Source organism: Leptodactylus fuscus, chromosome 1 (genome assembly GCF_031893055.1).
Source record: "Leptodactylus fuscus isolate aLepFus1 chromosome 1, aLepFus1.hap2, whole genome shotgun sequence".
NCBI classification, from domain to species: domain Eukaryota; kingdom Metazoa; phylum Chordata; class Amphibia; order Anura; family Leptodactylidae; genus Leptodactylus; species Leptodactylus fuscus.
Window position 1 is genome coordinate 324614320 of NC_134265.1, and position 24804 is coordinate 324639123.

Below are 24804 nucleotides of genomic sequence, written 5' to 3' on the forward strand. Positions count from 1 at the left end.
TTAGATTGTTGGCTGGTCATGGATACCCTCATACACATTAGATTGTTGGCTGGTCAGGGATACCCTCATACACATTAGATTGTTGGCTGGTCAGGGATACCCTCATACACATTAGATTGTTATTAGATTGTTGGCTGGTCAGGGATACCCTCGTACACATTAGATTGTTGGCTGGTCAGGGATACCCTCGTACACATTAGATTGTTGGCTGGTCAGGGATACCCTCGTACACATTAGATTGTTGGCTGGTCATGGATACCCTCATACACATTAGATTGTTGGCTGGTCAGGGATACCCTCATACACATTAGATTGTTGGCTGGTCAGGGATACCCTCATACACATTAGATTGTTGGCTGGTCTCGCTGAAATCGGAGATTCATTCCACACTTATCTAACATGTCTGCCTACTTTAGTTATAGGGATTAGAACATTATGACATATATACAGAAAATCACAAACAGACAATTTATAAAGAGAATATTTTTTTATTTATTTGCCCTTGTTTACCAGAAACAAAGACTTTTGTAATATAGTTCATACTGCACAGTGTAGGGCTGGCCCATCAGGGTATCAGAGGATCATCTAGTGGGCCTCAATGATACAAAATTGGGGCAGCAGAAGAAACCCAAATTTATGGTGTACTATGGTCTGTTTTCTAGGGGTTGCTGAAGGTTGGGAATACAGAATTATTTTATCTGGTGGTCCCAAGGAACTCCAGTCCAACACTGATACAGTATGTCTAATACATTACATGAACATAGCAAAAAGTGCATTGAAATAATGCAATATAAGGCAGTGTCACATACAGTAACTGTAAAGCTTTACACAGCCGCTATACATTGGAGAAGATCTACTAAGCTGTCTGGTGTAAAAATTTGGGAGATTTGTGGATTATTCACAGGATATGTCATATATGCCCTATAGACGTCGATCCAACCTCTATGACTCACACCTATCCTGAGAACAGGGTCATAAACCCCTTGTTTTGTGGCTGCAGTGAGTGGAGAATAGGTAGTATGTCTGACTCTCTCCATTCATTTCTACACTGTCTACCAATAAGTATTTGGACACCTGTGGTCTGAGCGGTACGAACGGCAATTACAGCCTCAGCCCTCCGGGGCTTTCCACAAGTTCTTATATGACGGCTAATGGTATTTTATTCCATTTGGCTTGGAGAAGACAGATAAGTTCTTTCACTGATTTTGGTCGGCTGCTGCACCCCTTAGTTCGGCCATCCAACTCGTCCCAGAGGTGCTCGATAGGGTTCCAGTCTGGGCTCTGGGCAGACCAGTCCAGTCGGTTAACCTGATTGTCACTGTACCAAGCCATGGTAGACCTCGCTACATGACAGCTAGCGTTGTCATCCTGGAAGTAGCACTGGTCTGACCCATAGAACCGCCATAATGTAGGAAGCACACTTATCTAAAATAGTGCAATAGGCGTCAGCGTTTAGTTTACCATGCACTGGAACCAAGGGTCTCAGTCCATACCAGGAGAAACACCCCCAGACCATAATTCCACCTCACCGAACTTTACTGGGTGTCCAAATATTCATTGGTAGACAGTGTATGAGACTTTAGCTATCCTATGAGAATATCCTAGGAGGGATTGGCCATAAATGTCTCAGATTAATTTGCAGATTCTGTGCACCACATTTATTATGTATTTTGGGGCATGGCTTAGCAGAAAAGGGTCTTTAATAAACTTTTAGGACTGTCTACTTGAAATTAAACAGGATTTTAGTTAGACAGCATTAGTAAATGGGCGCCAGTGTTCCTCTCCGCCACTCTTCCAACCATCATTCGGACTTGGTTCGGATGATTGGCGTTGTGACCCCTCTTTTATGTAGCCGCTCCACATGTTATGCCTGATCCAGCTGTTCCATCGGCAGGTTGTTGTGGTCACTACCAGGTGGGTTAAAGTCATTCTGCTCCAGCTGCCCCACCGTCTTCTCTTCAGGTGGATACTTCTCAAGTTCCTTCACAGACTGAGAAGTTTTATTAATCTTTGCAAATGCTTGGTCGATTTCATTGAACGTCTTGTTTTTTGTCTCTGGTAATACAAAGAAGAGGTAGAGGCCGCCTGCCACACAGATCGCTGCAAATACCAGGAAACAGTAGTTGCCCAAGCCTTCCTATTAAAACAAAGGAGAGAGGTTAAAAAACTGGGTACGCCAAAATCACTTGGTGGTAGCTGTTGATCTAGTAGTGGGTCCCCTCCCTTGTTTAGACTATTGGAAGGGAACGTGAAACTTTATGCAGACAAGGGCAATTTTTAAAGGAGGTGTCCAAAGGAAATATATATAAATAATATCTAGCTAAGTCTGAGGCCGCACAATGTAAAAAAACCTATCCTAATATTTTTAGTAGGTTGGTTCATGATAGTGAACATCCTTTAAATATTCCAGTATTTTGGTGGCGTCCAATGCGGCACAATATTGCTTTCTTTGGAGTGTAACATCTACATTGATAAAATTATGTGTTTTATAGCTCGAACATTAAATGGTGGATTTCCGTCATCCAGTCTCTGAGGAAGCTATTTATTCTGCTTGTAGCCGCCAGCAATGGTATTGAACAAACTAAGCAAGCTAAATACCAACCTTGATTTTATTGATCAGATTGGTGCAATAATTCTTATGAGACTCTCAGAGCAATGTCCTACCAGATCAGTAATAGGCTGACACGTGTAGAAGGTCGTCTGCAAATAAACTTTAAATGATTTTTACAATTGAGTGTAAAAGACCCCCTAGTCACAAAAAACTCCCCCCCCCCCCCAACCTCTTTTTGGAATGATAGAAATTGCAACAGAGCCAAAAAGCAGTTCTCAGTATCAGGAACCTGAGCTTACAGATTCCAGGCTCTATAACGGTGATGTATAGCATGCTGAAAATGGTTGTAAATTCACTATGAGGTTTGTACCCTCTCCATATGGACATCATAGAGGACCCACCAGTATGAGCTGAGGGCAGCTGTAGGTGAACTGTCTGGCTGATGGTTGGGTTCTGGGAGCCAAAGATGTCGTCTGCAATGATGCAACTCCCTGAAAGAGGACATATGTCCTCTTTTTTCAGGTCCTCTTTTTTCTTTGTCCTATTATATACTGCTAGAAATCTGACAGCACACTGTACGCTTTCCTGATATGTGCCAGAGATCTCGGTACCAATATCTCTTCAGTGTCAGAAGGGCTTAGGGGGGATTCACATGATTTCAATGTGTTCATTTGAAGTCAATGGGAGTCTTTTTATCAGCGCTGATTCTGCCGCGAGATATTGTGCCAGAATCAGCACAGCGTTAGGGCCCCTTCACACGGCTGATACGCTGGCTGCTTTAGAACGTGTAAACGTTCCGTAGCAGCGGCGTCTAAAGCAGATCGCATTGTTTTCTATGGGAGCCGGCAGACGCGCGCTTGCCATAGAAATGAATGGGCTGCTTTTTCCATTCATTTCTATGGGGAGCGCACGTATGCCGGCTCCCATAGAAAACAATGGGAACTGCTTTAGACGCCTCTGCTACGGAACGTTTACACGTTCTAAAGCAGCCAGCGTATCAGCCGTGTGAAGGGGCCCTTACTCTGTGTGAATGCCCCTGCTGTTCAGCATCATCCCAGGGCAGTAAGGACCCCCCCCCCCAGAGTACTCAACAGCTTTGTATTGTCAGAAGGGACGTTTCTTACCACCCAGCAATGACACTAGGCTGTATGTCTGTGACCCTGGGTGACATCATGCATCTCGGGGGACCTGTGATGGGGCTTCAGAGGTCATCGATGTCATAATGCTTTGACGCAAGAGTTATGATGTCAGCAACCCCAGGAGGTCCAATGACAGGCTTCAGCACACAATGTCACCCAGTTGGCTTGAAGAAGTCAGAAGAGGAACTTGAGGGAGTTTAGGACTCCACAACAATGTCCAGCAGAAGCGAGGGGCGAGTTCATATTTCTGCACCTCTACTAGTATAACAGTGATTTATGAGTGAGAGCGATGAACGCCGACAACTTCTGGTTAGGGTGAACCCCCGAAAAATTTTTGAAAATTCAGGTACAAAGCAGTTGAATCCAAACTGGTTCGCAAATCTCTATCAGCGGTTGTTTTTTACTATACACCTAAAATGTGAACAATAACAATAGCACTAGTAAGCAAAGAATAAGGATCAGTTTGACCCAACAATCCAAAATAATAGTCTTCTCCATAAAGATCAGAAACCATGAAGTAATCACGGAGGTCATTAGCACAGGATCTCCAGACAATAATTAATATGACAGCGCCTGAAGGAGCTCTGCAAACATTTCTCTGCAAAACAAAACTATCTAATAAATTGTACTTGTTCATAGGGTCACAAGTGATACCGGGAGGTTATGGAAGGACATCCATGTTTATTGCCGAGGGCTCAAAGTGTACTCTCTGAGCTATGGCATGCAATGACACATAATAGAAGTATTTGGATTCTAAATGTTGCAATCATTTCGGAGACAAACCTTTCACTAATGTGTATTGTATAGATTTCGTGTCATGAAGTCAGTCCTCCTCCTCAGAAAAGGTCAACATCAAAGAACATGCACAGAAAATTGTTACCTTGTTAGTTCCAGATATGCTGAGTTTTTAGGTAGTGGCTGTATTTGTGAGTTTACCACTTCCTTCTGGTCTTCAGCTGTGTCATGTGACCAATACTCTGACTCTCCACCTGCCACAGTGTCTTATGTGTGGACAGGAAGTCAATTTTTCTTTGTTATCTGTGGACAGGAAGTCAGTTTTTCTTTGCTATGTGTGGACAGAAAGTCAGTTTCTCTATTTATTTCTATGGCATTCACATCAAGGCTCTCATAGGAATGAATAGAGAAACTGACTTCTTGTCCAGGCATAAGACACTGTGTCAATTGGAGAGTCTTATTGCCGGTCATGTGACATGGCTGAGGATTGGAAGGAACTGGAGATCTCACACATACAGCCACCAGCAAGAAGACTACTTACGGTAAGCTACCATTTCAATATCAAGTACCTTTCTAGTAGGCCAGAGAATAAAAATGTTTGTGAAAGTTGTACTTTAAAGGGGTTATCGAGAATCATTGTCCATGCCATAAATACCTAATTGGTTGTCTAGTATAGGCTATAAATATCTGATCAGTCTGGGGCAGCTTTATGGACCTACTTCTGATGCCCATACTTTAAACAGGACAAGGACAGACGCAGTTGGCTCCTTTTCCTGAATCGTGGTGAAGTCAATGGGAGCTAAGCTGCAGTAATGGCACCTAGTCACTAGACGCACTGCCAATAAAGCTGATCTGTATGGGGGCCATCAGTTACCTCCCCATGATCAGATATGTATGGATACACTTTAAATAAAAAAAAAATCCTGGACAACCCTATTTTAATTCAGGACCAATGGGACAGCATTATTGCTAAGGGGCAAATTGATGCTTTCAAGGATCCTAGATACAAGAAGGGCAGGGGTAGGGGATGAACTTGGGACATCTACTTCATTAGAAGACACTAGTATTATAAACAGCACATCGTAGGTAGAGAGCTAATATCCCTCTAAGCAAACACAGGACTAGATATTGTAGTACTAAACATTCGTAAGTTTTTGCAGATGGAACCCCTTATGAGACAAAATAAAAGGAAAAACTAAAAACTTCTGCACCATTCATTCTATCTATTCTGTCCATTGGATGAGACGACCTGCTCTACTCATGTCCTGTATGAATAGCTTAGGGTATGGTTCCAGTTTTTATACTACTACAACCCCCACTACTCCTCTGAGTGCTATGAGTGTATGATCAAGTCTATTAGGCCAATTCCATAGATTTAATATCCTCATTGGCTGATTAATAAGTATATGTGGTAGTATCCGGGTCATGGGTGATATGTGAATGTAATAATATAATATTATCAATAATATAACCACAGAGATGCTTTTCATGGCACTTTGTCTCTTTGTGTCACTTACCCTAAAGGATTCCATTACAAGGTGTTGGCTACAAACATTCCCAGTATATATCTAACATCTCCAATGCAGGCCTTTGGTAGATGGTGGACAGTACCATCATGCTGGACAATACAGTGATCAAATAATACGATCATACAGTGTACAAATAATATTATAGAAATAACCAACATTCAATGGAGCTGTCCAAGAGTGACATTGGGAGGGTGCACGTTTTAAAGGGAATTAGAATCATTAGAATCCCATTTTAAACTAAACCCACGTCAGAATAACCTTAAGAAAGGCAATTCTTCCCCTACCTTTAGATGTCTTCTCTGCGGTGCTGCTCCTTACCCTGGTTTTTGTCAATATGCTAATTCGTTTTCAAGCAGCACTGGGGGTGGGCCACTGCGCTCAAATAGCACTGGGGCCATCCCCAGTGCTGCTAGAAAACTATCCAGCACCGCCTTCTTCTTGTTCGTCTCCTCTGATTCTTCTTCCTTGTCCCATCACGTCTTCTTCAATAGGTACCAACAACGCATGTTTGTCACCATTTTCCAGTGGTGAAACGAGAAAGTCCACAGAAAAATGGCTGACGGACATGCGCAGTGGGCACAGTCGGCCCTTTTCCTGTGGCCGAACAAGAAAGAAGAGGCAGAGACGCCGAACAGAAGAAGGCAGTGCTGGAGAGTTTTTTCTCAGCACAGGGGACGCCCGCAGTGCTGCAAGAAAACTAATTAGCATATGGATGAAAACCGGGATATCTAAGGAACGGTGGCATGGAGAAGACATCTAAAGGTAGGGGAAGTATAGCCTTTCTTAAAGCTATTCCAGCGTGGATTTAGCTTAAAACGGAATTCTAATGATAGAATCCCTTTAAAGCCGATAGAATGTAGATGGTCATTCCACAAAAGGAATACTGAAGAGAGGAAACTGTCCACAATAAACACGTACTAGGTGAACACACCGTATCTGGCATTATAGGAAGAGAATAAACAGTGAATAAATATGTAGTAAAAATCTACTGATGGATTATGAAGGTTGCCAGGCGGTTCAATGTGTGAAAGTCAATAGGATATTACAAACAAGTCATTTGTATCACCCCAAGCATGACAAACATTAGAGTAGCACCATCAATAAGTCTTGTCATATCCCATACCGCCCCCACTACAGCACATAGTCACACACATGTTTTATTTATTTCATCTTATGATTTACATAGGGTTGTAAATGGTCATTTTGTTGCATTGTAGTTTTATATAAATTGTCTTTATCTGCCCTTCTCCTCTTCCCTGTCCACCATTCCATCCCTTCTTGTCCTTATTTGATATGTATCTTCCCTTTTCCTTTATTCTTTCCCATTACACATGTACATTTATTTAATAGATCCTATGTCTTACATCTCCTCCCCCCTCTTCCCTGCTAGTCCCTTGCCCTCTTTTCTTCTCCCTTCCACTGTATTCACTTTACCTCTTTCCCAATCTATTCCACTCCGTTCCTCTCATTTCTGGCTACATGCTGTACAATAGAATTGGCATTTCCTCTGACTGTTCTAGTCACCTGTTGGGGGAAGCCATGAGGCTGGGATCTGTAGTAAAAGAGGTAGTCACAGCGGCTAAAGACTTAACTAACCTCCTGACTGCTTAATACACACAGTACTGTGCTAGCAGGATGGTCTCCGGGTTATCCTGGATTCTGGCTCAGAAGGCCAGCTGTCGGATGGGGCCTACTACTGCTCCCATATCATTGTCTTATCACACACACTCTCTGGGGCACGCTCATTTCCTCTACCATTTCCTTCTTTGTCCCTACCGCTTCTCTTGTACCCTCTTCCCTCAGATTTCCTCTCCTAATTTCCTATGCCCTCTTTTCCATCCCCTCAGGACCCATGCACATTGCAGACCAGTGCACCTATATGACAATGCATAGAGGCCTCACAGCTCCCTAATATGGAGACTCCCAGTCTCTATGTACAGGCTGTTTTACATACAGTATATAAAGCAATGCTTCTAGAAAATAGCTCCTTACATACGGCTTATGATTGTGCATGCCACCATTTTTCTGTTGAGTCTGTATAAAAACTGGAGGTATATTGAAGTACAGTATAAAGCTCATGCACCTCTAAGCCTTTGCTGTCATTTTTCTTCCTTCCAGTTTGTATTAAGAAGTATTTCTCCCAAATTTTCCAAACGTTTCAGACTCGACTCAAAACTTTTTGGAGTTTTTCACCAACAAATCACTTTTATACTGTAGGGTCTTTTGAAACCCCAAAGTACAATAAGTGGAGGTGCAGAAACATAATGAACACTTATCCTCGCCTTGCTTCACCTCTCTTGGGCTCCTTCAGGGTCCTCTCTGATGGTCTTCCAACCTCCTGGTTAATTTCACTGGTTACCGCAGACATTAGTGTTTAACCTTCATAACATCGGCACGCCACATTTGACTGCTGAGGCCCAATCACAGGCCTCAACCGTTCCATGGGTACATGACATCAGCCAGGAAGTCACAAGAGACCAGAAAAAGACCCCAAAGGAGCACCAGACGCTGTGAAGGAGACCCCAGAGTGTAATAATACCACTGCCATACCCATGAATATTCATTAACCCTACAAATTGTACAGCGCTGCGGAATATGTTGGCGCTACATAAATAAAATTTATTATTATTATTATTATTATTATCTCATGAGATTCGCCAATCTCTCCTTTGTTTTTTATTCCTTTTCCATTTTTTTCCCTTTCCACGTCACTGTCGGTTCTCTTTACGTAAGTTATAAAATCTACGTACTTTTACAAACATGATATATAAGTAAATAAATGGCGTCTATAGGAATTGTTAGACCTTTTACCACATGAGCTAGATGCCTGATACCTTGTTATCTCCTGTTTTCTTATAAAAAAAGAGTTAAAAGTGCGTAGTAATAAAATGTAGAAAAAAAGCGAATTCAATAAATAGCTCTATAGGGCACAAGGGTCAAATCTGTGCACTTGGTAAATAGTAATGACTACATGTACAAGAGCCCTTATTACTTGTCCTGATTTATTACATACTTATGTACTGGGTAATTACTGTATCTCTGGCTGAGGGGAGAAGAGGAGACAACTCCCAGTGTAATGGCTTATGAGCTGTCAACAGAAAAACGGAACATGATTCACATCTCATTTGTGAAAGTGCAGACAGACTGACACTTAGACTTTAATGATTTACCCCGGTTATGGTCTATTTAATTGTATTTACAGAATATCTGCTACTAGGGCTTTGGAACTTTACTGGAAATTTGCATAAAAAAAAAAACAACGGTTTGTACTAATCATGATGTGTTATAGTTAAGGATATGGATGAGATTAGAGGGAATTTTTTCTCTCACTTTATTTTGTATTTATTTTTTTCCCCACCACAAATGCTACATGGGGTCTTAGCCCTAAGGTGCATTCACACGGAGTAACGTGCCGCTTGACCTGGCACGTATACGCCGTGTGAGATTTTGAGCGCCGTATACGCTCCCATTGATTTCAATGGGAGCCTGGATCGTATACGTTGCAAAATAATGCGGTGTATACGAGACTAACTTCCATTGAAATCAATGGGAGCATATACAGCGCTCAAAATCTCACACGGCGTATACGTGCCAGGTCATGCGGCACGTTACTCCGTGTGAAAGGAGGTTTCCTGTAAATAAAACTTAACCTGTCAAGGACACAGTCTTATGAAATTCAGGACACATTTCCATCTCCACATTTCGAAAGCCATTACTTTTTTTTGGTTTCCTGTCAACATGGTCATGTTGGGGGTTGTTTTTTGCAGGATGAGTTAAATTTATATAAAGCACCAGATTTTAGGTCAGGAGAAAGAAGAAATCAGAAGAAAGTGCTTCTATCTCCTCTTCTCAAACTGTTACACTAGAACGTCAGATTTATCAAACAGTGTTAGACACTGTGATAAACCTGGTGCAGCATAGAACTGTATGGTATAAGCTTGCACTGTCTAAAACTTAGACACTATTAATAAATCTGCCCTACAATGTCGGCTTTAGAAAGTACAGTAAATCAGTTATATAGTACAGTATCATCAGAACATGGTGAAAATATAGAAATGACCCGCACCTTCTACGGAGCCCTCACGGGGAATACTAGAATGATTTTCACTTTACTGACTTCTCATGTGTAGAAAAATATATAATAAAAAATGAATCATCATAAATAAGCAAGTGTCGCTGTATAATAACAACACTAGGGCGGACTGGGCAACACTTCATCTGTAGGTGCGGGGAGAAGCGTTGCGCACCAGATCGTTTTTCTCATATTTATGCCAATTTTACAAAAAGGTTATAAATAACATCATATAGAACATCCAATTTAAGCTATATGTCAGAAAGGAGGATGAATTCTTGGAGAAATAAATAGCTCTCTGGGCAACAGTAATACAGTATATTGGTATATGAGGTCATTCAGAGATGTGTTGTGTTTAGAAGATTGATGCTTGTTTATCATTTTAAGGGTGTACCGGGCCCTATTTACAACCTTTATATGGATTTTTTTTTTTTTAAATGTAGATTGTGAGCCCCACATAGAGCTCACAATGCACATTGTTCCCTATCAGTATGTCTTTGGAATATGGGATGGAAATCCACGCAAACACGGGGAGAACGTACAAACTCCTTGCAGATGGTTTTATACCCTTGGTGGGATTTGAACAACAGGACTCCAGCACTGCAAAGCTGCAGTGCTAACCACTGAGCCACCGTGTGGCCCCCTTAACCTTTATATGGATTATATTACAACGCCTTACTAGTTTGTCATATTGATCCTTCTACAGCATTTGACCATTATGTAAGGTTAAATTAACATGAAATATTTTTTACTATTTTTTTTCGTCTAAACCTGGGGTGTGTCTTATAGCAGGACATGTAAAAATACTATAAATAATGGACCTGTTAAGCTGAGACCCTTACTTGATCGTGGATCCTGGTCAACAGACCTTTACTAAAGGTAGTTGAGTAACCCCTGCTTTGCTGTACATGAGCAAAAATGTATGACTTAAAGTAATGTGTGGGGTATGTAATAAAGGTAAAAGTAACCAGGTTTATAATGGAGTTTTCCATCTCAGATATCCACAGATTGTGCCATACTATAAATCTCAGATAGGTGGTAATCCCACCTCTGACACCCAAATTTATTGGGAAAACAGCCATCCCTTGACTGCTCCTGCTTGATACAAAGTTACTTGTTAAAACTAGTCATTGCTTGTAGCAGAACTGAATATTTCAGCTATTTGAAGCTACATGAATTGTGTATTGTATTCTTGAAGAGATGCTATATGCCTTGTAAAGGGTATGTTGATAAGCATTTTCCTAATGGGACAAGCCTGATGATGTACATCAGAGGTGCTCACACTTTTTCAGCATATGAGCTACTTTATAACATGACCAAGTCCAAAGATCTACTACTCACTTCTTGTGGGCAGGGCCTGTGGGCGGGGGCAGGCGGGGCCGGGGTGGGGCGGAGCGTGAGAGCAGGAGGCAGCGGCATTCTGTGGTTGCCTAGTAACGGCCCTTGCTCAGTATGATGGGAAGCCACAGAATGCCCACAACACGGAAGCAAGGCGGCTGCCCAGGGATCCTGGTGTCTGCTTGTTCACAGCGCAGGCTGAGAGTCATCTCTCAGCCTGTGCTGTGAACAAGCACTCTGGACACTTGCAGGCCGGGCAGCAGCATCTCTGGGGGATGACACCCTCCCCGCTCTTAGGGATGGAGGGAGCAGCCGGGTGCTGCTTGTTCACAGCGCAGGCTGAGAGTTATCTCCGGACACTGGCAGGCTGGGACCACCGCAGCCCTGACTGCCCTGCCTGCCAGTGTCCGGAGATGACTTTCAACCTGCGCTGTGAACAAGCAGACACCGGTGATCCCTGGCTGCATTCAGCGATCGACCCATACGTCCTTTGCGATCGACTGGTAGATCGCGATTGACGTATTGGGCACCCCTGATGTAGATAATATACACTACAGCTGTAATATCAGTCCGCATACATAAGCATAGAATACAATAGAAGTAGGTAGTGCTATTTCTGCATTTTAATGCTCCTTGTTTAGTTACTATGATGGCAGGTTGGAAGGTAAATTGCATTAGGAACTATAACGAGAGTACGGTAGGTTTGAAGCTCAAAGCTTATTCCCAAGAAGGTCTCTTAATTTACCCCTCAGATAGACCAAAAGCTGAAAGATCCACTGTGAAATGAACAACTACTAGGAAATATAATGACATTGGGGAAGCGGCTTGAAAGTCTGTCCACAAGGCAAAAACTGCCATTCATACTGTAATGTAGAATTGTTAGAGAGAGGACACGCAGGTTAGAAAGTCACCGATTTGACTGAAATATGATGAGAAGATGTACGAGTATCATGCTATGGATTTTCAATGACAAATAACAAGCAGGCAAAAAAAAAAAAAAAAATCTGATTATAGTCAGACCTCAGACTATACCACATACCACTGCCAAACCTGGCCACAACAACAAAACACACAGATGGCATTATTCAGTATCTCTTTTTGAGACAGTACCCAAAAAGGAGAGCGCCTATAAAGCTTGAGACCATTTAATCTCATCCAATAACATCCATTGCTGTCATAAGCTCAGCGCCCAAGGATATGTTCATTGAATCATATTCTCTGTAGGGTCTAAGGTACCAACACTGACTGCTTCATAAATAAGGTACAAGCCCACTAACAAACCTAGAAAGGATTTGCCCTTATTCTCAGATTTATATAACTTACTATCTGGTACCCGCGACTTCGTCTGCGGTGATTGTAGCAGTGGGTATATACAGGCATGGGTAAGGTTTTCGTACTGTGTATCAGGTATGGGATATGAAATGTAACTTTGTATCTTGTTTTTGCTATAATTCAGAGAATACGTGAGACTTTTGTGTTGAAGGTAATTTGTATTTGAGCTGCTATACGGTGTTGTGAGAAACTTTACATAGTGACTTTGGGACAGAAGTATTTGAAGTTAACCCTTTCCCGCCGATGGCATTTTTTGATTTTCATTTTTGACTCCCCTCCTTCTAAACCCCATAACTTTTTTATTTCTCCGCTCCCAGAGCCATAAGAGGTCTTAATTTTTCCTGGGACAAATTTTTCTTCATGATGCCACCATTATTTATTGTATATAATGTACTGGGAAGCAGGGAAAAAATTCAGAATGGGGTGGATTTGAAGAAAAAATGCATTTCTGCGACTTTCTTACGGGCTTTGGTTTTACGGCGTTCACTGTGCAACCAAAATGACATGTCCCCTGTATTCTGTGTTTCGTTACGATTCCGGGGATACCAAATTTATATGGTTTTATTTACATTTTGACCCCTCAAAAAAAATCCAAAACTGTGTTAAAAAATTATTTTTTGAAAAGTCGCCATATTCCGACAGCCGTAACTTTTTTATACGTGCGTGTACGGGGATGTATAGGGCGTCTTTTTTTGCGGGACTGGGTGTACTTTGTAGTTCTACCATTTTCGGGAAATGTTATTGCTTTGATCACTTTTTATTCAAATTTTTATCAGAATCAAAACAGTGAAAAAATGGCGGTTTGGCACTTTTGACCATTTTTCCCGCTACGGCGTTTACCGAACAGGAAAAATATTTGTATAGCTTTGTAGAGCGGGCGATTTCAGACGTGGGGATACCTAACATGTATGTGTTTCACAGTTTTTAACTACTTTTATATGTGTTCTAGGGAAAGGGGGATGATTTGAATTTTTAATCCTTTTTATTTATTTTTTTTATATTTTTTATTACTTTTTTTAAACTTTTTTTTTGCGTTTATTAGACCGCCTAGGGGTATTGACATGGGTGGGCGGTGTCGCGGATTGTCAGAGCGGTGGGGGTCGGCAAACATGGCTGCTCCGGAGCGTTAAAGAGAGCCTCCTGGAGTATCGTTAAGGTGAGGGGCAAAGTGGTAAAGTATATGTATATGTGATTGTGTGGGGTTAGGGGCGAGGCTGCAGAGGGCAATATGAATTTTGTGACTTGCTATGGTCCAAAGTGTGTGAGATTGCAGAGATGGTGGTGTGAGTTTTGGGTTTTGTGGGGGTCCTGGCACAAACGTATGTGTGCTATTGTGACGAAAAGTACCCTATGTTTGTGGAAACTTTCAGCCAAATCGGTGGAGCGGTTTTTCCGTGATTGAGGAACAAACATCCAAACATCCAAACACACAAACTCACAAACCCACAAACTCACAAACTTTCACATTTATAATATTAATAGGATTAAAAAGTTGTCCAGTTCCATTAACATAAGATGTCTTCTAGGACCCAAATGTCCACAACTAGAGATGAGCGAACACTAAAATGTTCGAGGTTCGAAATTCGATTCGAACAGCCACTCAATGTTCGTGTGTTCGAACGGGTTTCGAACCCCATTATAGTCTATGGGGAACAGATACTCGTTAAGGGGGAAACCCAAATCCGTGTCTGGAGGGTCACCAAGTCCACTATGACACCCCAGGAAATGATGCCAACACCTCTGGAATGACACTGGGACAGCAGGGGAAGCATGTCTGGGGGCATCTAACACACCAAAGACCCTCTATTACCCCAACATCACAGCCTAACAACTACACACTTTACACACTCAATACCACCTCTCTGACAGTAGGAAAACACCTTGAAACATGTGTATTTGGCACTTGCAGTGAGGAGAGCTTGTCACCAGCAGTGAATTTGGCCCTTGTAGTAAGTTGAGGTTGGCACCAACATTTGTTTTGAAAATCAGGGTGGATTGAGCCTCTAACCAGCAGAGTTTGGGCAAATTCATGGTGGAGGGAGCCTCTAAACACCCCAGTTTGGGCAAATTCATGGTGGAGGGAGCCTCTAAAAACCCCAGTTTGGACCAATTCATGGTGGAGGGAGCCTCTAACCAGCCCAGTTTGGGCAAATTCATGGTGGAGGGAGCCTCTAACCAGCCCAGTTTGGACCAATTAATGGTGGAGGGAGCCTCTAACCAGCCCAGTTTGGACCAATTAATGGTGGAGGGAGCCTCTAACCACCCCAGTTTGGACCAATTCATGGTGGAGGGAGCCTCTAAACAGCCCAGTTTGGGCAAATTCATGGTGGAGGGAGCCTCTAAAAAACCCAGTTTGGACCAATTCATGGTGGAGGGAGCCTCTAACCAGCCCAGTTTGGACCAATTAATGGTGGAGGGAGCCTCTAAACAGCCAAGTTTGGACCAATTCATGGTGGAGGGAGCCTCTAAAAACCCCAGTTTGGACCAATTCATGGTGGAGGGAGCCTCTAACCAGCCCAGTTTGGGCAAATTCATGGTGGAGGGAGCCTCTAAACAGCCCAGTTTGGGCAAATTCATGGTGGAGGGAGCCTCTAACCAGCCCAGTTTGGACCAATTAATGGTGGAGGGAGCCTCTAACCAGCCCAGTTTGGACCAATTAATGGTGGAGGGAGCCTCTAACCAGCCCAGTTTGGACCAATTAATGGTGGAGGGAGCCTCTAACCACCCCAGTTTGGACCAATTCATGGTGGAGGGAGCCTCTAACCAGCCCAGTTTGGACCAATTCATGGTGGAGGGAGCCTCTAAAAAACCCAGTTTGGACCAATTCATGGTGGAGGGAGCCTCTAAACAGCCCAGTTTGGGCAAATTCATGGTGGAGGGAGCCTCTAAAAAACCCAGTTTGGACCAATTCATGGTGGAGGGAGCCTCTAACCAGCCCAGTTTGGACCAATTAATGGTGGAGGGAGCCTCTAAACAGCCAAGTTTGGACCAATTCATGGTGGAGGGAGCCTCTAAAAACCCCAGTTTGGACCAATTCATGGTGGAGGGAGCCTCTAACCAGCCCAGTTTGGACCAATTAATGGTGGAGGGAGCCTCTAACCAGCCCAGTTTGGACCAATTAATGGTGGAGGGAGCCTCTAACCACCCCAGTTTGGACCAATTCATGGTGGAGGGAGCCTCTAAACAGCCAAGTTTGGACCAATTCATGGTGAAGGGAGCCTCTAAAAACCCGTTTGGACCAATTCATGGTGGAGGGAGCCTCTAACCAGCCCAGTTTGGGCAAATTCATGGTGGAGGGAGCCTCTAAACAGCCCAGTTTGGGCAAATTCATGGTGGAGGGAGCCTCTAACCAGCCCAGTTTGGACCAATTAATGGTGGAGGGAGCCTCTAACCAGCCCAGTTTGGACCAATTAATGGTGGAGGGAGCCTCTAACCACCCCAGTTTGGACCAATTCATGGTGGAGGGAGCCTCTAAACAGCCAAGTTTGGACCAATTCATGGTGGAGGGAGCCTCTAAAAACCCCAGTTTGGACCAATTCATGGTGGAGGGAGCCTCTAAACAGCCAAGTTTGGACCAATTCATGGTGGAGGGAGCCTCTAAAAACCCCAGTTTGGACCAATTCATGGTGGAGGGAGCCTCTAACCAGCCCAGTTTGGACCAATTAATGGTGGAGGGAGCCTCTAACCAGCCCAGTTTGGACCAATTAATGGTGGAGGGAGCCTCTAACCAGCCCAGTTTGGACCAATTAATGGTGGAGGGAGCCTCTAACCACCCCAGTTTGGACCAATTCATGGTGGAGGGAGCCTCTAAACAGCCAAGTTTGGACCAATTCATGGTGAAGGGAGCCTCTAAAAACCCGTTTGGACCAATTCATGGTGGAGGGAGCCTCTAACCAGCCCAGTTTGGGCAAATTCATGGTGGAGGGAGCCTCTAAACAGCCCAGTTTGGGCAAATTCATGGTGGAGGGAGCCTCTAACCAGCCCAGTTTGGACCAATTAATGGTGGAGGGAGCCTCTAACCAGCCCAGTTTGGACCAATTAATGGTGGAGGGAGCCTCTAACCACCCCAGTTTGGACCAATTCATGGTGGAGGGAGCCTCTAAACAGCCAAGTTTGGACCAATTCATGGTGGAGGGAGCCTCTAAAAACCCCAGTTTGAGACCAATTCATGGTGGAGGGAGCCTCTAACCAGCCCAGTTTGGACCAATTAATGGTGGAGGGAGCCTCTAAACAGCCAAGTTTTGGGAAATTCATGGTGGAGGGAGCCTCTAACCAGCCCAGTTTGGACCAATTCATGGTGGAGGGAGCCTCTAAACAGCCCAGTTTGGGCAAATTCATGGTGGAGGGAGCCTCTAAAAAACCCAGTTTGGACCAATTCATGGTGGAGGGAGCCTCTAACCAGCCCAGTTTGGACCAATTAATGGTGGAGGGAGCCTCTAACCAGCCCAGTTTGGACCAATTAATGGTGGAGGGAGCCTCTAACCACCCCAGTTTGGACCAATTCATGGTGGAGGGAGCCTCTAAACAGCCAAGTTTGGACCAATTCATGGTGGAGGGAGCCTCTAAAAACCCCAGTTTGGACCAATTCATGGTGGAGGGAGCCTCTAACCAGCCCAGTTTGGGCAAATTCATGGTGGAGGGAGCCTCTAAACAGCCCAGTTTGGGCAAATTCATGGTGGAGGGAGCCTCTAAAAAACCCAGTTTGGACCAATTCATGGTGGAGGGAGCCTCTAACCAGCCCAGTTTGGACCAATTAATGGTGGAGGGAGCCTCTAAACAGCCAAGTTTGGACCAATTCATGGTGGAGGGAGCCTCTAAAAACCCCAGTTTGGACCAATTCATGGTGGAGGGAGCCTCTAACCAGCCCAGTTTGGGCAAATTCATGGTGGAGGGAGCCTCTAAACAGCCCAGTTTGGGCAAATTCATGGTGGAGGGAGCCTCTAACCAGCCCAGTTTGGACCAATTAATGGTGGAGGGAGCCTCTAACCAGCCCAGTTTGGACCAATTAATGGTGGAGGGAGCCTCTAACCAGCCCAGTTTGGACCAATTAATGGTGGAGGGAGCCTCTAACCAGCCCAGTTTGGACCAATTAATGGTGGAGGGAGCCTCTAACCAGCCCAGTTTGGACCAATTAATGGTGGAGGGAGCCTCTAACCACCCCAGTTTGGACCAATTCATGGTGGAGGGAGCCTCTAAACAGCCAAGTTTGGACCAATTCATGGTGGAGGGAGCCTCTAAAAACCCCAGTTTGGACCAATTCATGGTGGAGGGAGCCTCTAACCAGCCCAGTTTGGACCAATTAATGGTGGAGGGAGCCTCTAAACAGCCAAGTTTTGGGAAATTCATGGTGGAGGGAGCCTCTAACCAGCCCAGTTTGGACCAATTCATGGTGGAGGGAGCCTCTAAACAGCCCAGTTTGGGCAAATTCATGGTGGAGGGAGCCTCTAAAAAACCCAGTTTGGACCAATTCATGGTGGAGGGAGCCTCTAACCAGCCCAGTTTGGACCAATTAATGGTGGAGGGAGCCTCTAACCAGCCCAGTTTGGACCAATTAATGGTGGAGGGAGCCTCTAACCACCCCAGTTTGGACCAATTCATGGTGGAGGGAGCCTCTAAACAGCCAAGTTTGGACCAATTCATGGTGGAGGGAGCCTCTAAAAACCCCAGTTTGGACCAATTAATGGTGGAGGGAGCCTCTAACCACCCCAGTTTGGACCAATTCATGGTGGAGGGAGCCTCTAAACAGCCAAGTTTGGACCAATTCATGGTGAAGGGAGCCTCTAAAAACCCGTTTGGACCAATTCATGGTGGAGGGAGCCTCTAACCAGCCCAGTTTGGGCAAATTCATGGTGGAGGGAGCCTCTAAACAGCCCAGTTTGGGCAAATTCATGGTGGAGGGAGCCTCTAACCAGCCCAGTTTGGACCAATTAATGGTGGAGGGAGCCTCTAACCAGCCCAGTTTGGACCAATTAATGGTGGAGGGAGCCTCTAACCACCCCAGTTTGGACCAATTCATGGTGGAGGGAGCCTCTAAACAGCCAAGTTTGGACCAATTCATGGTGGAGGGAGCCTCTAAAAACCCCAGTTTGGACCAATTCATGGTGGAGGGAGCCTCTAAACAGCCAAGTTTGGACCAATTCATGGTGGAGGGAGCCTCTAAAAACCCCAGTTTGGACCAATTCATGGTGGAGGGAGCCTCTAACCAGCCCAGTTTGGACCAATTAATGGTGGAGGGAGCCTCTAACCAGCCCAGTTTGGACCAATTAATGGTGGAGGGAGCCTCTAACCAGCCCAGTTTGGACCAATTAATGGTGGAGGGAGCCTCTAACCACCCCAGTTTGGACCAATTCATGGTGGAGGGAGCCTCTAAACAGCCAAGTTTGGACCAATTCATGGTGAAGGGAGCCTCTAAAAACCCGTTTGGACCAATTCATGGTGGAGGGAGCCTCTAACCAGCCCAGTTTGGGCAAATTCATGGTGGAGGGAGCCTCTAAACAGCCCAGTTTGGGCAAATTCATGGTGGAGGGAGCCTCTAACCAGCCCAGTTTGGACCAATTAATGGTGGAGGGAGCCTCTAACCAGCCCAGTTTGGACCAATTAATGGTGGAGGGAGCCTCTAACCACCCCAGTTTGGACCAATTCATGGTGGAGGGAGCCTCTAAACAGCCAAGTTTGGACCAATTCATGGTGGAGGGAGCCTCTAAAAACCCCAGTTTGGACCAATTCATGGTGGAGGGAGCCTCTAACCAGCCCAGTTTGGACCAATTAATGGTGGAGGGAGCCTCTAAACAGCCAAGTTTTGGGAAATTCATGGTGGAGGGAGCCTCTAACCAGCCCAGTTTGGACCAATTCATGGTGGAGGGAGCCTCTAAACAGCCCAGTTTGGGCAAATTCATGGTGGAGGGAGCCTCTAAAAAACCCAGTTTGGACCAATTCATGGTGGAGGGAGCCTCTAACCAGCCCAGTTTGGACCAATTAATGGTGGAGGGAGCCTCTAACCAGCCCAGTTTGGACCAATTAATGGTGGAGGGAGCCTCTAACCACCCCAGTTTGGACCAATTCATGGTGGAGGGAGCCTCTAAACAGCCAAGTTTGGACCAATTCATGGTGGAGGGAGCCTCTAAAAACCCCAGTTTGGACCAATTCATGGTGGAGGGAGCCTCTAACCAGCCCAGTTTGGGCAAATTCATGGTGGAGGGAGCCTCTAAACAGCCCAGTTTGGGCAAATTCATGGTGGAGGGAGCCTCTAAAAAACCCAGTTTGGACCAATTCATGGTGGAGGGAGCCTCTAACCAGCCCAGTTTGGACCAATTAATGGTGGAGGGAGCCTCTAAACAGCCAAGTTTGGACCAATTCATGGTGGAGGGAGCCTCTAAAAACCCCAGTTTGGACCAATTCATGGTGGAGGGAGCCTCTAACCAGCCCAGTTTGGGCAAATTCATGGTGGAGGGAGCCTCTAAACAGCCCAGTTTGGGCAAATTCATGGTGGAGGGAGCCTCTAACCAGCCCAGTTTGGACCAATTAATGGTGGAGGGAGCCTCTAACCAGCCCAGTTTGGACCAATTAATGGTGGAGGGAGCCTCTAACCAGCCCAGTTTGGACCAATTAATGGTGGAGGGAGCCTCTAACCAGCCCAGTTTGGACCAATTAATGGTGGAGGGAGCCTCTAACCAGCCCAGTTTGGACCAATTAATGGTGGAGGGAGCCTCTAACCACCCCAGTTTGGACCAATTCATGGTGGAGGGAGCCTCTAAACAGCCAAGTTTGGACCAATTCATGGTGGAGGGAGCCTCTAAAAACCCCAGTTTGGACCAATTCATGGTGGAGGGAGCCTCTAACCAGCCCAGTTTGGACCAATTAATGGTGGAGGGAGCCTCTAAACAGCCAAGTTTTGGGAAATTCATGGTGGAGGGAGCCTCTAACCAGCCCAGTTTGGACCAATTCATGGTGGAGGGAGCCTCTAAACAGCCCAGTTTGGGCAAATTCATGGTGGAGGGAGCCTCTAAAAAACCCAGTTTGGACCAATTCATGGTGGAGGGAGCCTCTAACCAGCCCAGTTTGGACCAATTAATGGTGGAGGGAGCCTCTAACCAGCCCAGTTTGGACCAATTAATGGTGGAGGGAGCCTCTAACCACCCCAGTTTGGACCAATTCATGGTGGAGGGAGCCTCTAAACAGCCAAGTTTGGACCAATTCATGGTGGAGGGAGCCTCTAAAAACCCCAGTTTGGACCAATTCATGGTGGAGGGAGCCTCTAACCAGCCCAGTTTGGGCAAATTCATGGTGGAGGGAGCCTCTAAACAGCCCAGTTTGGGCAAATTCATGGTGGAGGGAGCCTCTAACCAGCCCAGTTTGGACCAATTAATGGTGGAGGGAGCCTCTAACCAGCCCAGTTTGGACCAATTAATGGTGGAGGGAGCCTCTAACCAGCCCAGTTTGGACCAATTAATGGTGGAGGGAGCCTCTAACCACCCCAGTTTGGACCAATTCATGGTGGAGGGAGCCTCTAACCAGCCCAGTTTGGACCAATTCATGGTGGAGGGAGCCTCTAAAAAACCCAGTTTGGACCAATTCATGGTGGAGGGAGCCTCTAAACAGCCCAGTTTGGGCAAATTCATGGTGGAGGGAGCCTCTAAACAGCCCAGTTTGGGCAAATTCATGGTGGAGGGAGCCTCTAACCAGCCCAGTTTGGACCAATTAATGGTGGAGGGAGCCTCTAACCAGCCCAGTTTGGACCAATTCATGGTGGAGGGAGCCTCTAAACAGCCCAGTTTGGGCAAATTCATGGTGGAAGGAGCCTCTAACCAGCAGAGTTGTGGGAAAGCAGGGTGGAGGGAGCCTCTAACCAGCAGAGTTGGTGGAAATCAGGGTGGAGGGAGCCTCTAACCAGCAGAGTTGGGGGAAATCATGTTGGAGGGAGCCTAGTATTAGCAGAATTGTGCAACGCTTATGGTGGATGAGTATGAGGATGCGGAGGAATTGGAGAGGTTGAGTACAGACATGGAGTTTCATGTTGGGGTGCTTTACACAGGTGGGCACAAAAATGAAGGCTCTATCCAGTGGTGGTTCATTTTTATCAAAGTGAGCCGGTCGGCACTCTCAGCTGACAGACGGGTGCGCTTGTCAGTGATGATGCCACCGGCTGCACTGAACACCCTCTCAGATAGGACGCTGGCGGCAGGACAGGACAGCACCTCCAAGGCATATAGGGCAAGTTCAAGCCACAGGTCCAACTTCGACACCCAATACGTGTAGGGCGCAGAGGGGTCGGAGAGGACAGGGCTGTGGTCGGAAAGGTATTCCCGCAACATGCGCCTATACTTCTCACGCCTGGTGACACTAGGACCCTCCGTGGCGGCACTTTGGCGAGGGGGTGCCATCAAGGTGTCCCAGACCTTAGACAGTGTGCCCCTCGTTTGTGTGGACCGGTGAGAACTTGGTTGCCTACTGGAGGAACTGCCCTCCCTGCCGCCAACGTCACATGCTGGAAACATCTCCATCATATTCTGCACCAATTGCCTGTGGCAAGCATTGATGCGATTGGCCCTCCCCTCTACCGGAATAAAAGACGAGATGTTGTTTTTATACCGGGGGTCAAGGATAGCAAAGATCCAGTACTGGTTGTCCTCCATGATTTTGACAATACGCTTGTCGGTTGTAAAGCACCCCAACATGAACTCAGCCATGTCTGCCACAGTGTTAGTTGGCATGACTCCTCTGGCCCCACCGGAAAGTTCAATCTCCATTTCCTCCTCATCCTCCATGTCTACCCATCCGCGCTGCAACAATGGGACGATTCGAAGTTGCCCGGAAGCCTCCTGTATCACCATCACATCATCGGACAACTCTTCTTCCTCCTCCTCCTCCTCCTCCTCCTCCATTAAACGCAGTGAAGCGGACAGATGTGTGGACCTACTCTCCAGCTGTGACGGATCGGATGCTATCCCTAACTCCTCTGTGTGATCTGAGTTATCCCTGATGTCAATCAGGGATTCTCTCAGAACACACAAGAGCGGGATTGTAAGGCTCACCATCGCATCCTCAGAGCTCACCCTCCTTGTGGACTCCTCAAAGACCCGTAGGATGTCACAAAGGTCTCTCATCCATGGCCACTCATGGATGTGAAACTGAGGCAGCTGACTTTGTGGCACCCTAGGGTTTTGTAGCTGGTATTCCATCAAAGGTCTCTGCTGCTCAACCACTCTATTCAACATCTGAAACGTTGAGTTCCAGCGTGTGGGGACGTCGCACAAAAGCCGGTGTTGTGGCACATGCAGGCGTTGCTGGAGAGATTTTAAGCTAGCAGCGGCTACTGTCGACTTGCGAAAGTGGGCGCACATGCGCCGCACTTTCACCAGTAGCTCTGGAACATTGGGGTAGCTCTTTAGGAAACGTTGCACCACTAGGTTGAAGACGTGGGCCAGGCATGGAACATGTTGGAGTCCGGCAAGCTCCAGAGCTGCTACCAGGTTCCGGCCGTTATCACAAACGACCATGCCTGGGCCCAGGTGCAGCGGCTCAAACCATATTGCCGTCTCATCGAGGAGGGCATCCCTCACCTCGGAGGCAGTGTGCTGTCTGTCCCCCAAGCTGATCAGCTTCAGCACAGCCTGCTGACGTCTACCAACGCCAGTGCTGCAACGTTTCCAACTCGTAGCTGGGGTCAATCTAACAGCGGAGGAGGAGGCGGTGGCGGAGGAGGAGGCGGTGGCGGAGGAGGAGGCGGTAGAGGAGGAGGAGGAGGGGGGTGTTCTTCTCGTGTCCCTGCCAGGAATGTTAGGCGGGGAGACGAGGTACACCGGGCCAGTTTGGGAAGCAGTCCCAGCCTCAACTACATTCACCCAGTGTGCCGTCAGTGAAATGTAGCGTCCCTGTCCGCATGCACTTGTCCACGCGTCGGTGGTCAAGTGGACCTTTGTGCAAAGCGCGGAACTAAGGGCCCGCCTGATGTTGAGTGACACGTGCTGGTGCAAGGCGGGGACGGCACACCGGGAGAAGTAGTGATGGCTAGGGACGGCATAGCGAGGTGCCGCAGTTGCCATCAGGTCCAGGAAGGCAGGAGTTTCAACAAGCCGGAACGCCAACATCTCCTGGGCCAGCAGTTTAGCGATGTTGGCGTTCAAGGCTTGCGCGTGTGGGTGGTTAGCAGTGTATTTCTGCCGCCGCTCCAATGTCTGAGAGATGGTGGGTTGTTGTAAAGAAACGCCTGATGGTGCCTTTGATGGTGCAGGAGAAGGAGATAAGACAGGACCAGGGGAGGATGAGGTAGAAGTCAACAAAGTGGCGGAGGCAGATGAAGTGGTGTCCTGGCTCGTCCTCTGGAGTGCATCGCCAGCACAGTCAGCAGTGGCAGTGGCAGAGGCAGAGGCAGTGGCAGAGGCAGTGGCAGTGGCGTGAACGGCAGGCGGCCTTTGTCCTGCCGTTGCTGCCTGCCACTGATTCCAGTGCTTGGATTCCAAATGACGGCGCATTGAAGTGGTGGACAGGTTGCTCTTCTCAGAGCCCCTAATCAATTTCGAGAGGCAAATTGTGCAGACAACACTATATCTGTCCTCGGCGCATTCCTTGAAAAAACTCCACACCTTCGAGAAACGTGCCCTCGAGGTGGGAGTTTTTCGGGGCTGGGTACGAACTGGAACATCTTGGGAGATTCCGGGTGTGGCCTGGCTTCGCCTAAGCTGCTGACCTCTGCCTCTGCCTCTAGCTACCCTTTTTGGTGCTGCACCTGCCTCAACATCCACACTACTTTCCCCGCTTGACATCCCCCCTGTCCAGGTCGGGTCAGTGTCCTCATCATCCACCACTTCCTCTTCCAACTCCTGTCTCATCTCCTCCTCCCGCACAATGCGCCGGTCAACTGGATGCCCTGACGGCAACTGCGTCACATCATCGTCGATGAGGGTGGGTTGCTGGTCATCCACCACCAAATCGAACGGAGATGGAGGAGACTCTAGTGTTTGAGCATCTGGACACAGATGCTCCTCTGTTAGGTTCGTGGAATCGTGACGTGGAGAGGCAGGTTGAGGGACAATGAAAGGAGCGGAGAACAGCTCTGGGGAGCAGGGACAGTTTGGGTTATTGTTCTGTAAAGCTTCGGAATTTTGGGAG

At 46.5% G+C, this 24804-nt stretch overlaps 1 protein-coding gene across 2 annotated transcripts in view; it reads right to left on the reverse strand.

Annotated features, from left to right (window-relative positions):
* Window positions 1-547: 547 nt before the first annotated feature.
* The window catches only part of SLC2A9 (solute carrier family 2 member 9), a 220024-nt gene continuing 195767 nt past the window's right edge, over window positions 548-24804 (reverse strand). For both annotated transcript variants that reach the window (XM_075260760.1, XM_075260767.1), the window contains exon 13: window positions 548-2137. In XM_075260760.1, the coding sequence (XP_075116861.1) occupies window positions 1865-2137 (273 nt within the window). In that variant the 3' untranslated portion in view covers window positions 548-1864. The remainder of the gene's footprint in view (window positions 2138-24804) is intronic.